The sequence below is a fragment of the Ornithorhynchus anatinus genome, chromosome 9 (assembly GCF_004115215.2).
Source record: "Ornithorhynchus anatinus isolate Pmale09 chromosome 9, mOrnAna1.pri.v4, whole genome shotgun sequence".
Lineage (NCBI taxonomy): Eukaryota > Metazoa > Chordata > Mammalia > Monotremata > Ornithorhynchidae > Ornithorhynchus > Ornithorhynchus anatinus.
This window is the reverse complement of record NC_041736.1, coordinates 20,843,828-20,860,431: the sequence shown is the minus strand read 5'-3', so window position 1 is coordinate 20,860,431 and position 16,604 is coordinate 20,843,828. Positions and strand designations below refer to the sequence as shown.

General features: G+C 44.2%; 1 protein-coding gene across 5 annotated transcripts in view; it reads right to left on the bottom strand.

Annotated features, from left to right (window-relative positions):
- OSBPL6 (oxysterol binding protein like 6) overlaps positions 1 to 16,604 on the bottom strand; it is a 140,187-nt gene that overhangs the window by 9,098 nt on the left and 114,485 nt on the right. For all 5 annotated transcript variants that reach the window (XM_029071640.2, XM_029071641.2, XM_029071642.2 and 2 more), the window contains 8 exons: positions 12,946 to 13,053; positions 11,031 to 11,168; positions 6,656 to 6,743; positions 5,604 to 5,857; positions 4,171 to 4,308; positions 3,155 to 3,218; positions 1,902 to 1,980; positions 248 to 392 (listed from right to left, as the gene is read on the bottom strand). In XM_029071640.2, the coding sequence (XP_028927473.1) occupies positions 248 to 392; positions 1,902 to 1,980; positions 3,155 to 3,218; positions 4,171 to 4,308; positions 5,604 to 5,857; positions 6,656 to 6,743; positions 11,031 to 11,168; positions 12,946 to 13,053 (1,014 nt within the window). The remainder of the gene's footprint in view (positions 1 to 247; positions 393 to 1,901; positions 1,981 to 3,154; positions 3,219 to 4,170; positions 4,309 to 5,603; positions 5,858 to 6,655; positions 6,744 to 11,030; positions 11,169 to 12,945; positions 13,054 to 16,604) is intronic.

The following is a 16,604-nucleotide window of genomic DNA, read 5'->3' as shown; positions in this document are numbered from 1 at the left end:
CCTGGGCATCCGGGCTTTCCGGGGGGCAGCAGGAGGGAGGGGGAGAGTGCTAGCTAAACACTGAAGAGGAGGGGCTGCGGTACCTGGCGACCAGTGAGGCAGCAGATGGGGGCTGGGGGCAGGGCCAGGACAAGTTGCTGCCATGAGAATGGGTACAAACGCGATCAAAACAAAAATCTACGCATGCTTCTTTCTTCACACGTTTACGGTCTATTTTCTAGTTTTCCTGCACAACAGTATCATTTACCTTGACAAATGTGAGCTTGCAGATACAAACGCTGCTTTTTGTGTTCCTAATGGTTACTTCTCCATAATGCTCTATCCATCTCCTTCCACTCAGAATGTTGTGTATGCAGGTCGTGACCTTGTTCCATACATAATAATCTCCGTACCTGGTAACAAAGTTAGAATCTGTCAACGCCCCACAGAATGAATTCCACAAAAATCACGTTCGAGTCAGGCAACGAAATGGTCCCAGAACTTGTTAAGCCTAAGCTTCTTTCCCGCTTTTCTTCCATTTCTTAGTTTGACCACCCTTTCAAGTTCCTACAGAATCAGGGAAATGATCTGAAAACACATTTAGGAATCAGATATTCGGCTCTTGGGACCGACGCAGGACATGGAAGCGATTCTCAGGGAACGATGATTTGCCTTCAACAGCAATGGCATCTGGCACTGGTAGAAACACAAGGGATCAATCTAAGCATCTACTAAACCATTCAGACATCTAGAGACCTATTTCCACATGATCCGCATCACTTTGTGTATTAATTCACACAAAGAGCATTTAAAATCCAAAAGGCTAAAGCTCCAATTTTTTTATAATCAGTTAATGCTGTCTTTCCGAGTGTATTCCACCCTAAATATTTACAAAAAATGGAAGAGTTGGGGTAGCGAGCCTGCTACCTCAGGATCGTTCCCCCAAATGGGATAATGTTCTGGAGTCCCCAGAAAATTCACTGTAGACCTAGAGTGGCATTCCTTCAAGAGACCTTCCCTGGCTAAGCCCTCATTTCTTCTTCTCTCACTCCCTTCTGTGTTACCTTTGCCTTGGATTTGCACCTTTTAATCACCTCTCCCTTAGCCCCATATCCTCAATTATTTATATTTATGTCTGTCTTCCCCTCTAGATTATAAGCTCACTGTGGATAGGGAACATGTCTACCAACTCGGTTTTACTGTACTCTCCCACACCCTTAGTACAGTGCACTGAACACAGTAAGCACTCGATAAATATGACTGATTGATCCCTCCCAGGATATCCTACGCAGTCCACCTTGGAAAGACTGTGGTGCTGTTGTGGTCCACTGAGGCTGCAGTTGTGACTGTGGAACCGTGAGGAGCCTGAAATTCCTCTCCCCTAAGTCACAGTACCCTACAGAGCTGTTTTTCTTTCTGTTGGGTTTCTGTTGTCTCACTGTTTTCTTTCATCTCCCCATTTATATCTTTCACCAATCTCCTCTCCTGCCTTTCTATTTTTAGATCATAAGCCCCTGCCAAGGGCCAGGGACTGGGTCTAATTCCCACCTTTGTCTTCTTTCCCAACACTTAGTACAGTGCTCTGCACACAGTAGGGGCTTAATCAATGCTAATACTAGTGCAGATCTACAGCCGTCATCTTGATTGTTTCGGCTACAGCTACTCTCACCAGGAAACCCAAACTCTTCTGGATGAGAAGCAGTTGGGTCCAGTGCACAAGACGGCAATCAAAGGATTTGGTTTCCCAAGATCTCACTGCTCAATGACTGGGCTCAACGCTTCTAGGGTCACCAATACCAACAAGCAGTCTGTTCAGTAGGGGGTGAAATCCCCGCCATAACACCTAACCCATTAAACAACACGCATCCTAATTTAGGAAGTCCCTTCCACCCGAAACCCAAAACAAAGAGCCAAAAGCTTACTTTGGAAGCATCACATTCAGAGTCCCCACAGGCAGGATTTCCATGGATTTTCCCCAGAATTTATTTTTCCATCTGATATCTAAACAAGAGTGGGGGAGATAGAACAATTCAGAGAATTATCTCCCGATTGTCCAGGATCTGGATCAATTTGAAGAGATGAGAGCAAAAAGAGTTATTCTCAAAGAAGTTCTAGTGTTCAGGTCAGAAGCCTCAATGAGGGGCCTTACCCAAATATAAGTATATCAAATGTGTACCAAGGGGCATGAAATATAATTTGTAATGCAGGTTGCCTTATTCTTATCAGCTAGTAAAGTGAAGTGAGATAAAAACATCTTTATATAAAGGATAACAGCATTTAGTGACACTTTTACCAAAAGGAGGTACCGAAGAAACTGCAACACATTATCTGGGGAGTAAAAGAATACCAACTTGATTTATACGCAGTCACTTTGGATTATTTGTGTGGATAGGGAATGAGCCTCCAGCTCTACTGTACTGTACTCTTCCAGTGTACAGTCGAGTGCTCTGCACACAGTCGGTGCTCAATAAGTACCAATGATTGATCAATTGATCACATCACCCTGATTTGCTCCCTTTGCTCCCCTCCCTCAGTCCCACAGCACTTATGTACACATCTGTAGTTTGTTTACTGATATTAATGTCTGTCTCCCCCTCTAGACTGTAATACAGTTGTGGGCAGGGATTGTGTCTACCAACTCTGTTAGACTGCTATTTTGAACTCTCCCAAGAGCTCTGCACAAAGTATGCATTCAATAAATATGATAGATTGAGTTCTTGACTATTTCCAGGACCATCTCATCCTACCGCTCCTTGACACACTTCCAGATAACCTGCCCGAATGTCTCATTGAGCCTGAGGTTTAGCTCCCAACCGTCTTCCACCTCATGTTCCCATTTTCTAGAAGGGTAATACACAGTAAATTTTCTCTGATCCAAGCCCCATTGAGGACAAAAATACACATGATTTTCTTCCCCAAATTTCCAAGTTTTTTCCACAAACATCCTCACATTTAGTCTATGAAGTGGAAAATAGTCACTACTCTCCACCCACTTGATTATCCCGATTCAAACTTAAATTTGGAGATTTAGTACCAGAAAACATACATCCAAACCACTGAACTTGATAATAACAACCTTCTCTGAGGAAAGCTTCAGGTAAACAGCAGCTGCTCTAGAGTCTGGAAACTCTTTTATTTGCTTATAAATCCTCTGATTAGAATCAAAAATACAAACCTTGCCAAAACACAAAATTCTTTGATTCACAGTGACACGCAGAAATGGGTGGATGGTGGCTGACCTGGTGTAGAAAAACAGAGATACACACATAGTGCCTTGAAATTAAGCTAAAAACACATTTGATCTATTACACCCTCCATTCCGTCGCCTCAGATGAAAATAGGCGAGGTGTAGCTCAACGGTATTTTTATTGAAATACGCAAAGAACATGTACATGAACTCAAAGAAAATGGTGCTGTTACAGCTTCTGCTTTGATAAACATTCGTTTGATATAATTTTCTTTGTTCTGAAGATCTTTCTGCAGGTTCACAAAGGTAACAGCATGGCCTAGTGGAAAGAGCATGAGCCTGGGAGTCAGAGGACCTGGGTTCTAATCCCTGCTCTGCCAACTGCTTGCTGTGTGACTGCAGGCAAGTTAGAATTTCTCAGGGTCTCAATTTCCTCAACTGAAAAATGGGGATTCAATACTTGTTCTCCCTCTTACTTAGACTGTGAGTCCCACATGGGACGGGGACTTTGTTCAGTCTGATTAACTTGTATCTACCCCAGTGCATAGAACATGCTTTTCAAATGTATTCTTTTAGCACTTAATATGTGCTAGGCACTGTTCTAAGCGCTGGGGTAGATTCAAGCTAATCAATTTAGGCACAGTCCCTGTCCCACAGGGGGTTTACGGTTTTAATCCCTATTTTACAGTTGAGGTAATTGAGACACAGAAGTGAAGTGACCAGCCCGAGATCAAAAAGCAGACAAGTGATGAGCTGGGATTGAATCCCAGGTCCTCCTGATTTCCAGGCCCTTGCTCTATCTTCTACGCCACACTGCTTCTTGACACAAAGTAAGCACTTAACAAGCATAATAATAATAATGGCAACAATAATAATAATAACAGCAACAGAACCTTAACTAGTATGGACCACAACATAAGGTGGTAATGAATTAAAGCAGCCCATCCCAAATATGCCCTCACACACATATACAAAGAAAATCACTGGTTCAAAATGATATTTACCTGCTCTGAGAAAAAACGGAACCCCTTGTCTTCTCTGATGCATTCATATGTCTCGCCAAGCACGGGATTGAACGGTTTGCTTCCTGCTCTGAAATAAGTGGAGCAGTATCCTGAAACTGCAAATGCAGCAATAAGTACCTGTTAAGACATTTAAGAAAGGAAAATAATATAGGAGAGACTATTGCCAGGTTTATTGTCCCTTATCGCCGTAGATTTTGGGTGCAGCCCACTGGACAAGACTGGTTTGATGACCCCCTTGATCTTATTTGTTCCTACCATCTGTTCCAAGTTGTTCACATTTCAAGAAACAGCAAATCTAAAATAAGAAAAAGTGACTTACATGGAAGCCAGGAGGCAATTGTGGTCAAATACTCCCCCTTTCTTTGTGTTGTCTCTCAATTTTGAAGGCACAAAAGACACTCTAAATTCCTAAAGCTAAGTCGACCTGTTTGTTGACCCCAAAAGTAGCCTAGCTTCAAGACATTTGTAGTTTGCCAGATCGAGGGTGACAGCTAGACGTCGGGGGGAGGAGGGGAGTGACGATTTGACTCCGGAATTAGGATTTTCTAAATTTCAGGCTGAGGATAGGATGGTGCATTCACCAAATCCAGTTCCAAGCTCCCCTTGGAGAATCAGTGGATACCAGGGATATGGAAGAATGACACAAATTTCTCTCCAACTGCCCAAGTTTGGGAATTTTCTAAAATGGGAAGAATTTTATGCTCTGTGGGTTTTTTGCCCAGAGTGAGTGAAACCTACGCTCTCCTCTTTACCCAGGAAGCTCAGAATCTATGCTAAAGATCCATACGCTACCCATTAAATAACTATGGATATCTGTTAAATGTTTGCTATGTGCCAAGCCCTGTATTAAGCCCTGAGGTAGATGCAAAGTAATCGGGCCAGAGACAGTCCCTGACCCACATGGGGCTCTCTGTCTAAGCAGGAGGGAGAACAGGTATTGAATAGATTTTATTTTACAGATGAAAAAACTGAGGCACAGAGAAGAAGTGACTTGTCCAAAGTCACCCAGCAGACAAGTGGCAGAGCCAGGGTCCGAACCCAGGTCCTCTGTGACCACAGTTTGGGACTTAAAAACCAATTCAAATACATCCTCTGTGGTGTGGGACTATCTTTGATTTTGGATGGTATTTCTTAAGTACTTACTACTTGCCAGGCACTGTACTAAACACTGGGGCGAATAAAAACTAATCAAGTCGCACACAGTCCGGGTCCCACCTGGGGCTCACGGTCTTGATCCCCATTTTACAGCTGAGGGGACTGAGGCACGGAAAAGTGAAGTGACTTGCCCAAGGTCACACAGCAGACAAGTGACGGAGCCGGGATTAGTCCTTCTGACTCCCAGGCCCGTGCTCTTTCCGCCAGGCCTCGCCGCTTCTCCTACTCCTCCCTCGAGGAGCCTCAAAACTCATTACCATGCGCTCGTACGCGTCGTCGGTTTCCGAAGCCTTGTCCAGGAGCTCGCTGTACTCCACCTCCTCACAGAGGTGCTGCAGCGTGTTGAGGGGCTCATTCAGCTCCACCGGCATAGACACCTTGGACAGATCCTTGCCGATGTTGTTCCTCAAGATGTTCCACAGGTTGATGTTACTGGTGTCCGGGCAAGGGGCCGGGAGGCAGGTCCGACGTCCGTTTCGGAAGGCGCCGCCCGTGAGCTCGCCATTCAGGACTGCAAAAGCGGAGTAGGGTGGGGGACAGAAGGCCAGAGTCACAGATTAAAACCGTTCCTGCTTTCAAGAAAATTAGTTTAAAAAAAATTTAAAGACCTGTTTTCTCTTTCATTCATTCGATCATTCCTATTTATTGAGAGCTTCCTGGGGGCAAAGCACTGTACTAAGCACTTGGGAGAGTACAATATAATAATAAACAGACACATTCCCTGCCCGTAATGATCTTACAGTCTAGAGGGGGAGACAGACATTACTATAAATAAATAAATGTCAGATACGGACATAAGTGCTGTGGGGCCGGGGAGGAGATGAATAAAGGGAGCAAGTCAGGGTGACGCAGATGGGAGTGGGAGAAGAGTTAAGGAGGGCTTAGTCAGGGAAGGCCTCTTGGAGGAGAGGTGCCTTCAAAAAGACTTTGAAAGGGCCCGGGGGGAGAGTAATTGTCTTCTGCCTTCTTGTAACCATCAACTCCACACATTCAACGTAAGACTAGTAGTGAATGTAATGAACGTCATATGAAGCCTGTTCCAGTTGATTCAGACAGAGAGAAATACATCTGAGGTAAGTAAATACGCATGGCCATTTTGGACATGGGCGTCAATTTTCTCTTTTGCGGTAACAAGTTATTTCTTGCTCAGCTCCATGCCCGGTGTTATAAACACAAAATCCCAAGGCCAATCACGATCTCGGGACAATACCGAATGTTTCCAATCCACCAATGGCAAACTAAGCCCGCTAACCCCCAGACACTAATAAGCAGGTCGACAGCTGTAAAATTCAAAATAAACATTGTGTACTTTGCCGGGAAATGTTGTCTGCGACACTGGTGTTATCCTCAGAGATGTTATCACTCACATCACTTATGTAAGACTCGTCATCTGAAGCCTAGAAGAGGAGGAAAAGGGGATGGTTAATGGTGTGTCATTGTGGGGAAGAGAACAGATTGTATACTGAAAACTGTGTCCCTGGTTGTTCATCATCATCAGTGGTATTTATTGAGTGCTTACTGGGTGCAGAACACTGTACTTAGTGTTTGGGACAATGCAATTTAACAGAGTTGACAGCTAGGTTCCCTGCCCACAGTGAGCTTACACTCTAGTGGGCGAGAACATAGGAAATGTTGGTCATGGGACAGCCCGGATGGACTGGTGAAAGGCAGTGTGGTCTATCGGAAAGAACCTGGGCCTGGAAGTCTAAGGACCTGGATTCTAATCCCGGCTCCGCCGCAGGCTTGCCGTGTAACCTTGGGCAACTCAATTACTTTCTCTGTCCCTTCGTTCCATTGTCTGCAAAATGGGGATTCAAAACCTGTTCTTCCTCCTACTTAGACTGTGAGCCCCATGGGGGACCTAATTACCTTGCATCTACATTGGTGCTTAGTACAGTCCTTGACATAGCGAGCTCTTAACAAATACCACAACTATTAAGCTTGAAAGCAGACCCTTTAGCAGGAATGTACTGCAACTCTCAAAGATACTAGGTTAAACATTCATCGTTCTCTGTGTTTACCACGTTATTTTGTTCCACAGAGACTCAACAACAGCTTCCTACCTCCTGGCCCCATCTTTGAATGGTGAACTTTCTGCGGCCAATGGATGGAATTAAATTACCACACCTCCACAGGGCTTGGTGCAAAATTAGCGCTCAACAAATGCAATAAATAATGATAACAGTAATGATACGGTAAATAGGACAAACGGATGTCAGGGAAGAGGTTCAGAATTTTATAATCCCCTTTCCCATCCTCTTTCCATTTCACACAGCTCTAACGTAAGCCCATGAGTCACAGTGGAGCTGAAGGTTATGATATTACACTAAACAAATAAGCAAAATAGACAGATTATGCTTTTCCAAGATCTTTCTGTTCTATAAACTAACCAAACCTCAGTGACGCTCCAAGAGACGACTCCCTGTTCACCTTAAATGCAAAGAAGGTGCCGGCACTTGTTAGATAGACATTACTTGGGAAAACATTTGTTTTCATCTCACAAGAAGCTGGTGCAGGAAATCTATTGCTGCTCTTAAATTGCTAATCTCTCCCAAAGTCAAGCAGATTTATAGGAATACACCGTGAGAATACAGTGTGGAAATTAGCATCACAGCTGTTTCTCATTCCTTTTTAATCCCCCGCCCACATTAAATCATTTACAGGAGGAGGATGGAAGCGATCAGTTTTCTAAGCTTTGCTTGGACACTCCCCCAGGAAGCAGCATGCAGTTTCCAGTTTACCTCTTGGGAAAGTTCACTGTGGCCTTCCAGTCAATAAATGGTATTCACTTCAATCACATTTACTGAACGCTTACTGAGTGCATCATTTGGGAGACTATGATAAAACAGAATTAGCAGACTGGTTCCCTGCCCTTGACGAGATCGAGTCTAGAGTCTAAACTAACATGGATCCTCACAGAAGGGTGTAGGTGCTGTATGCACCTGAGAAACAGCGTGGCTTAGTGGATAGAGCACAGGCCTGGTAGTCGGAAGGACCTGGGTTCTAAAGCCGGCCGCACCACATGACTGTTTTGTGACCTTGGATAAGTCACGTCACTTCTCTGTGCCTCAGTTACCTCATCTGTAAAATGGACATTGAGATTGTGAGCCCTACATAGACAGGGACTGTGTCCAAACCGATTTGCTTGTATCCACCCCAGGGCTTGCACATATTAAGCACTTAACAAACACCACAATTATTACTAAAGGCTTGTGGGCCTGGAGTGTTGTATCAAGACTTAGGAATACTGCTCTCAACAATCAATCAATGGTATTTATTGAGCATTTACTATGTGCAGACCTCTGTACTAAGTGCTTGGGAGAGTATAATACAATAGAGTAAGATGGAATAATCCCTGCCATCAAGGAGTTTAAATCTAGCAGGAAGTCCAGTCAGTAAATTAAAAGTAGGGGAAGCAACCTAGTATATAGTATACAAGTGTTCATGGGGACAGGGTGAAATCCTAAGTATCTAAAGGGTACGAGACTCGAGTACACAGGTGACATGGTAGGGAGAGAAAATAAAATGGGGAAATGAGAGGTATGTTAAGGAAGGCTTTCTGGAGAAGATGAGGTTTTAGTAGGGCTAAATGGAGCAGCAAGATTCGGGAAGTGTTATGAAGGAGTTTCCAGCTTGACATTAGAGTTTAGGGTTTTCTCTTCTCTTACTGTATATGAATCTAGGATTGCAGTGTAGTAGATGCAGCGATAACAGGAAGGAACTGTGGGCAAATATTTTTGCAGTCAGACTAACAGTTAAAAGCCCTGATGCCACGCTTAAATCCTAGGCCTCATTCCTACAGAAAAGGACTGGAGAGTATTAGTGAATCACAGTCCTATCAGAGTTAACCATCTAATGTAAGGTTTGCCTCTGTCTGGGACCCTCGCTCTCTCACCCACCGTTTCCCTACTCCCCCGGCACCCCTTCTGCCAGCTTTTTAAAGGTATTTGTTAAGGGCTTATTATGTTCCAGGCACTCTTCTAAGTGCTAGGGTAGATACGAGCTGTCCGATATGGGGCTCACAGTCTTAATCCCCATTTTACAGATGAGGTAACTGAAGTCCAGAGAAGTTAAGTGACTTGCCCAAGTTCACACAGCAGACAAGTGGCAGAGCCAGAATTAGAACCCAGGTTCTTCTGACTCCCAGATATTTACCCTAAGTTCAAAGGTACTTTCATTCATTCATTCAATAGTATTTATTGAGCGCTTACTATGTGCAGAGCACTGTACTAAGCGCTTGGGATGAACAAGTCGGCAACAGATAGAGACAGTCCCTGCCGTTTGACGGGCTTACAGTCTAATCGGGGGAGACGGACAGACAAGAACAATGGCACTAAACAGCGTCAAGGGGAAGAACATCTCGTAAAAACAATGGCAACTAAATAGAATCAAGGCGATGTACAATTCATTAACAAAGTAAATAGGGTAACGAAAATATATACAGTTGAGCGGACGGGTACAGTGCTGTGGGGATGGGAAGGGAGAGGTGGAGGAGCAGAGGGAAAAGGGGAAAATGAGGCTTTAGCTGCGGAGAGGTAAAGGGGGGATGGCAGAGGGAGTAGAGGGGGAAGAGGAGCTCAGTCTGGGAAGGCCTCTTGGAGGAGGTGATTTTTAAGTAAGGTTTTGAAGAGGGAAAGAGAATCAGTTTGGCGGAGGTGAGGAGGGAGGGCGTTCCAGGACCGCGGGAGGACGTGACCCGGGGGTCGACGGCGGGATAGGCGAGACCGAGGGACGGCGAGGAGGTGGGCGGCAGAGGAGCGGAGCGTGCGGGGTGGGCGGTAGAAAGAGAGAAGGGAGGAGAGGTAGGAAGGGGCAAGGTGATGGAGAGCCTTGAAGCCTAGAGTGAGGAGTTTTTGTTTGGAGCGGAGGTCGATAGGCAACCACTGGAGTTGTTTAAGAAGGGGAGTGACATGCCCAGATCGTTTCTGCAGGAAGATGAGCCGGGCAGCGGAGTGAAGAATAGACCGGAGCGGGGCGAGAGAGGAGGAAGGGAGGTCAGAGAGAAGGCTGACACAGTAGTCTAGCCGGGATATAACGAGAGCCCGTAATAGTAAGGTAGCCGTTTGGGTGGAGAGGAAAGGGCGGATCTTGGCGATAAACCAGCAGTCTTAATTAAAATGTCCTAGTGTCCTGCTGGAGGCAGGATGTAACTTTCCCTCTTTTTGAGCAATGATCACCCCAAAAGGCTAGGGCCCTCATGCCCACTCAGGGACAAACTGCGCATGCGGGCAATACAGTCTCTCTCTCCAACACACTCATACTCTTTTTAGTTTTGTTAATGTTATTTCTTAAGCACTTACTATGTGACAGGCACTGTTCTAAGCACTGGGGGAGATACAAGTTAATCAGGTCGGATACACTCCCTGTCCCACATGGGCCTCCCAGTCTTACTCTCCATTTTACAGATGAGGGAACTGAGGTCCAGAGAAGTGAAGTGACTTGCCCGAGATCATACAGGAGGCAAGTGGCGGAGGCAGGATTAGAACTCAGGTCGTTCTGACTCCTAGTCCCGGGCTCTACCCGCTAGCTCGTGCTGCTTCTCACTCACTGATACACCTTCACCGCCTCCTGGGGCCAAACCCTTCCAGTAAAAATGACAAATTCCCCGTTTCTGGGGTTCTTCAAGCCAAACTGTTAGTAGACACAACCAACTGAAAACCAGGCAATGGCATCTCCCAGCCTACCTCGTTTTCAGATGAGCTTGCCGAGAGAAGCACTTCCTGGGCATCGAAAAACTCCGAGACAGATTCAGACATGGAGAGTCGACTCTCGTTAGCGGCTTGCTGAGTCAGAGGGAGACTGACGTGGATCTGCTCCCCGGGCTACAAGGAAACGGAAGAGTCAGTCAGTCAGTCAATCGTATTTACTGAGAGCTTACCATGTGCACCGCACAGGACTAAGCGCTTGGGGGAGAAGCAGTGTGGCTCAGTGGAAAGAGCCTGGGCTTCGGAGTCATAGGTCATGGGTTCGAATCCCGGCTCTGCCACTTGTCAGCTGTGTGACTCTGGGCAAGTCACTTAACTTCTCTGTGCCTGAGTTACCTCATCTGTAAAATGGGGATTAACTGTGAGCTTCATGTGGGACAACTGGATTACCCTGTATCTACCTCAGCGCTTAGAACAGTGCTCGGCACATAGTAAGCGCTTAACAAATACCAACATTATTAACAACAGAACAGACACATTCCCTGTCCACGATGAGCTTACAGTCTACAGCGGGAGACAGACATTAGTATACCTAGATAAATTACAGATATGCAAAAACACACAGATGAACTCTGCTAATTCCAGGATGGGTTCATAGTTCTTGAAAGCGGGATCTTGTCTACACCCCAGTGCACATTGGGCCCAGACTTAATGCAGTCCTATACAGTTTTATCATCTACATACTGCACTTCACCAGTAGGAGCAACAGAAGAGGTCCTCTTTTTGGGATTGTAAGACTTCAAGGAGGCTTCAAGGGACATCACGGGAAACTCTGCCTAGGCATCAGACAGAATGAGGCAGCCCCTTCCAAATAAACCAAAGGCACTGCCTAGGCTACTTGACTGTCACTCTCCTTCTGGAGTAGTTTGAAACAATTGCTTCAAGATCATATGAACTGACTCCTCCTTTCCACATCATCTATGTACGTGGACGTAAGCTCATTGTAGGCAGCATACATGCTTACCAATTCTGTTATACTGTACTCTCCCAAGCGCTTAATACAGTGCTCTGCACACAGTAAGCACTCAATAAATACAATTTATAGACTGATCCATATCCTTTGGACATTTGGTATTAACCCCACCCTCAGCCTCATAGCACTTATGAACATATCTGCAAATTACTTATTGGCATTAATGTCTGTCTCCCCTCTAGACTATAGGCTCGTTGTAGGCAGGGAATGTGCCTTCCAACTCTGTTGTACTAGTCTCTCCCAAGCACTTAGGGCAGTGCTCTGCACATAGTAAGCACTCAATTAATATCACTGACTGATTGATATAAACATACTGCTCCTCCCAAATGAAAACCTTTTAGAATCTGGATATCAGGGTGGTGGGGAGAGATAATTAACACATTCCACAGGGGCAAAATTTTGGTGGATGTGAAACTTCAATTACAGACTTAAAGATTCACAAGCACAGTCAAAACTCCAACAGCCTGGCATTTAAAATTTAAACCCTCTGAGTTTCCTTCCCATGGCTAGTAGTCTCCACCACACTATGGCTCCTCCCCGCTGAAATTACAAAAACTTACTTTTACCCTTTTGAGTCAAAAATAACTTTACAAGTAAACCTCAGGAATAACAACAAATACACATTGAAATGACCAAATCACTGAAGCCACTTAAAAAATGTGATTATGAAAATGCATAGAAGAATATAATGTTCATGACAACAGTAAGGGATAGACAGATAAGCAAGGGATATAAAGCATAAGGCTTTTCTTCTTTCCATCAGAGTAAATTTTGCTATCATTGACACTAGCACACAATCGAAGGCACATTTACTATTGAGGGTCAGAGAACATTTCAGCTGTGTCTTTAAAAAACGGTCAAGATGTACTAGATCTTGCCATAACATAGAAACTCTATGTCCATTAAAAGTCAAGGTCTTACCTCATCAGGGCTGGGGATAATATTTACACTGACCACCTGATCACAAATAACAGATTCTGAATGTATTCTGTTCAAGCGACTCCTTAGTTCAGCATTCTGGTTCAGTGCCTTGAAATAACAAAAATTGCCCATGTTAAATTTCAAATAAATAAACAAGCAAACAGACCAGACATAGGTGCATCCCAACCAGGCTTTCTCAGGAGAGTGCTAGAGCATAATATATGATTATCCTCATTGCATTTTACAGAAAAGCTGGGCTTTAACAAGTTGATAAGAAAGAGACACATGGGTCATCTCTGAAGACACAGTAACTAGACTGCATGCTTCTTGAGAGCAGGCATCATCAGGTCTTCTAATTCTAATTGAGAGTAATGCTCAATAACTACTACTGATTAATAGATACTAATTCTTTCACGACATGGAGGGAACTATTTTTGTCCTGGGCAGGGAATGTGTTTGATGTTATATTGTACTCTCCCAAGCGCTTAGTACAGTGTTATGCACACAGTAAGCACTCAATAAATATGGTTATTAATAATACTGCTAATAATAATGACTAAGTGGAGGCTAACAACCTGGGAGAGTTCATATGCCTCCAAACTATGAGACATTTACATTATTTTCACCATCCAGATCAGACCCACTCTTCCTATGAGATATATAAAAAACTTGATTTCAGTAGCTTCCATGAATGAAACTAAGTGGCATTTACGTGACCTAGTGGATACAGCACAGCCCTGGGAGTTACAATGACCTGGGTTCTAATCCCAAGCCCACCACTTGTCTGCTGTGAGACCGTGAGCAAGTTGCTTCACTTTTCTTTACCTCAGTTACCTCATCTGAGAAATGGGGATTAAGACTGTGAGTCCCACGTGGGACAGAGACCGTGTCCAACCTGATGAGCTTGTATCAAACCCCAGAACTTAGTATAGCGCCCGACACATACTAAGCACTTAATTACCCTCCCCCCACTAAAAAAAAAATGTGGCAAAGAGAGTTTGGCTGAATTTTTTTCATTATTTATTTGGGAAGTTTTTCAGTGAGAGATAGACTCTGTCAAGTTGAGGTGAAGGAATGAATAATGAAGCTGCCATCATTTGGTCTTTAGTGCTATTTGTTGTCATCTGGAGTCAAAAGACAGTGCAAGTCCAGAACCACACATTCTATATGCACATTAGGTAGGCCTTCTCAGATTAAGCCCCCCTTTTCCTCAGGTTCTCCTCCCCTCCCCATAGCCCCAACTCGCTCCCTTTGCTCTACCCTCCCTCCCCGCCCCACAGCGCTTGTGTACAAATGTACATATTTATAATTCTACTTATATTAATGCCTATTTCCTTGTTTTGATGTATATATATCTATAATTCTATTTATTTATATTGATGCTATTGATGCCTGTTTACTTGTTTTGATCTCTGTCTCCCCGCTTCTAGACTTGAGCCGGCTGTGGGCGGGGATTGTCTTTGTTGCTGAGCTGTACTTTCCAAGTGTTTAGTACAGTGCTCTGCACACAGTAAGGTGCTCAATAAGTATGACTGAATGAATGAATATAAATGGACTGCAAGCAATCAGCCAGACTAGCAAGGCAGAAGGTGGATAATGTACAGATACACAGCTTTGACACAGAGCACAACACTGAAAGTCATTATCACAAACTCCAGACTAGACTGGTCATAGGATTAAAGATAGAGCAAACTAATTTGTTTCCCTCCATGTACAACTGCAACACTTTTAAAGAACCCCAAAATGCTATATGATAATAGTTAAATTTCAGGTTCTTACTACCAGATCATAGTTAATACCTAGAATCAGAAGTCAAATTCTGAATTTTGCACTTCCTTGTACTACCATATTCTCAAAATGTAAGAATACCATAACTCTGCTTAGTCCTTTGAATTTTCTAAAAGGCTTCGCTGTAATTGTGCCATTATCCACCCCCTCTGATGTAGGGAAGAGTGGGAATTATTATTCCAATTATAGGTAAACATATTGAGACAAAGTGAGTGATTAGGTAGCTCTTCTCAGTTCTAATCCTCCTCGATCTTTCCCCTGTTCTTACTGAGTTGACCATTCTCTCTTTCTAGAAAGTCCACCTGACCTAGGCTTTAGGGACTTAGTATTTTCTGTCTTCAGATTATTTTTGACCACTCCTTCTCTGATTTCTTTGCTGGCTCCTCTCTCTTTTCCCTTTAACTGTGGGTCTCCCTCAAGGATTAGCTAGGAGTATTCCAACCTACTCATTTCTTACTTATTTCCTTGGGGAGCTCACCCAGTCACATGGTTCTGCTGCCTCGATTAAAAGAATTCCCAAATTTACGTCTTGGGACAATTTCATCTACAAGCACTTAAACTTAAAATGCTCAAAACTAAACTCCTCATTACTGTCTCTACTGTTATACTCTCCCAAATATATTATTGTACTCTCCCAAGCACTCAGTTCAGGGCTCGGCACACAGTAAGTGCTCAATAAGTATGACCAAATGAATGAATGTCAACATCAGCATTATGTGGCCTGCACCATGAGCTTGCAAACTTGGTGTCAACTCTGATAGCTCTCATTTCCATCCCGCCTTTGGTGCACTTCTAAGTCCTGCTGGCTCTTTCCATGGGCACTATCCAGCCCTTAAACACCCATTCTCAGGCAAACTGATACAAAGAGCCAGGAGATGAGCAAGAGGAGGCAGTAACATTGGAATGGGAGAACTCTCACCTTGGAAATGGGGGCACAGTGGTGCTGCTTGTGAGAAGCAGTGTGGTCTAGTGGGAAGAGCACAGGTCTAAGAGTCAGAGGAACTGGGTCCAAATCCCAGCTGTGTCACATGTTTGCTGTGTGGCCTTGGACAAGACCCTTCTCTATGCCTCATCTGTAAAATAGGGATTAAATCCTACTCTATCCTCTTAGACTGTGAGCCCATGTGGGACAGGGACTATGTACAACCTGATAAACTTGTATCTACCCCAGCGCTTAGTACCATACATAGTAGGTAGTAAGCACTTAAATACAAAAAAAAATGTAGAAAGGGCAGGGATTGTACCTACTAACTCTATTGTACTATCTCAATTGTATGCCACGTTCATGTCCCAGTTTCTTCTCTCATCTTCCCTCCATTCAATGATCTCCCCATCTACCCTCAGTACTTTGAAATTATGTATCCATCCATTACTTCTTCCCAATGTTCCCCCGTTCCATGGTCCCACTCTTCTCTCATCCCAACCTTCCTCTGCTCCTCCTACCTGGGAACTTCTTTCAGATCCACAGGTTTTTTGGCTGGGCCTCTGGAGTCTGGGTTCTAGATTCAAGGCTCCTTCCAATGAGGCTCCCAGGTCCCTCCTCCTGCTCAGCCATTCACGGTCCTCCAAACTGTCTCCCTTGGACCAGCTGCTCTGCCCTACTCAGCTGTCCTTTGCCACTACTCTGTCCCACCCCAAATCTGTCGCCACCATTTCACGGGTTGGGTATACTCACTGGTATTAATTCAGCTGTTTATTACTATGTACCTAATTGGTGCTTAAGAAGAGGCAAAAGACATATAAACTAAAGATGCTTAACCTTCTTCCTCCAACTCCTTCTTGCCCTGAAATAGTGGTGGATGAAACAGAGTTTCATTTTATTATTATGGACAAACTCTGTTCTACAGCTGAGGAGCAGCTTTCGAAAAAGA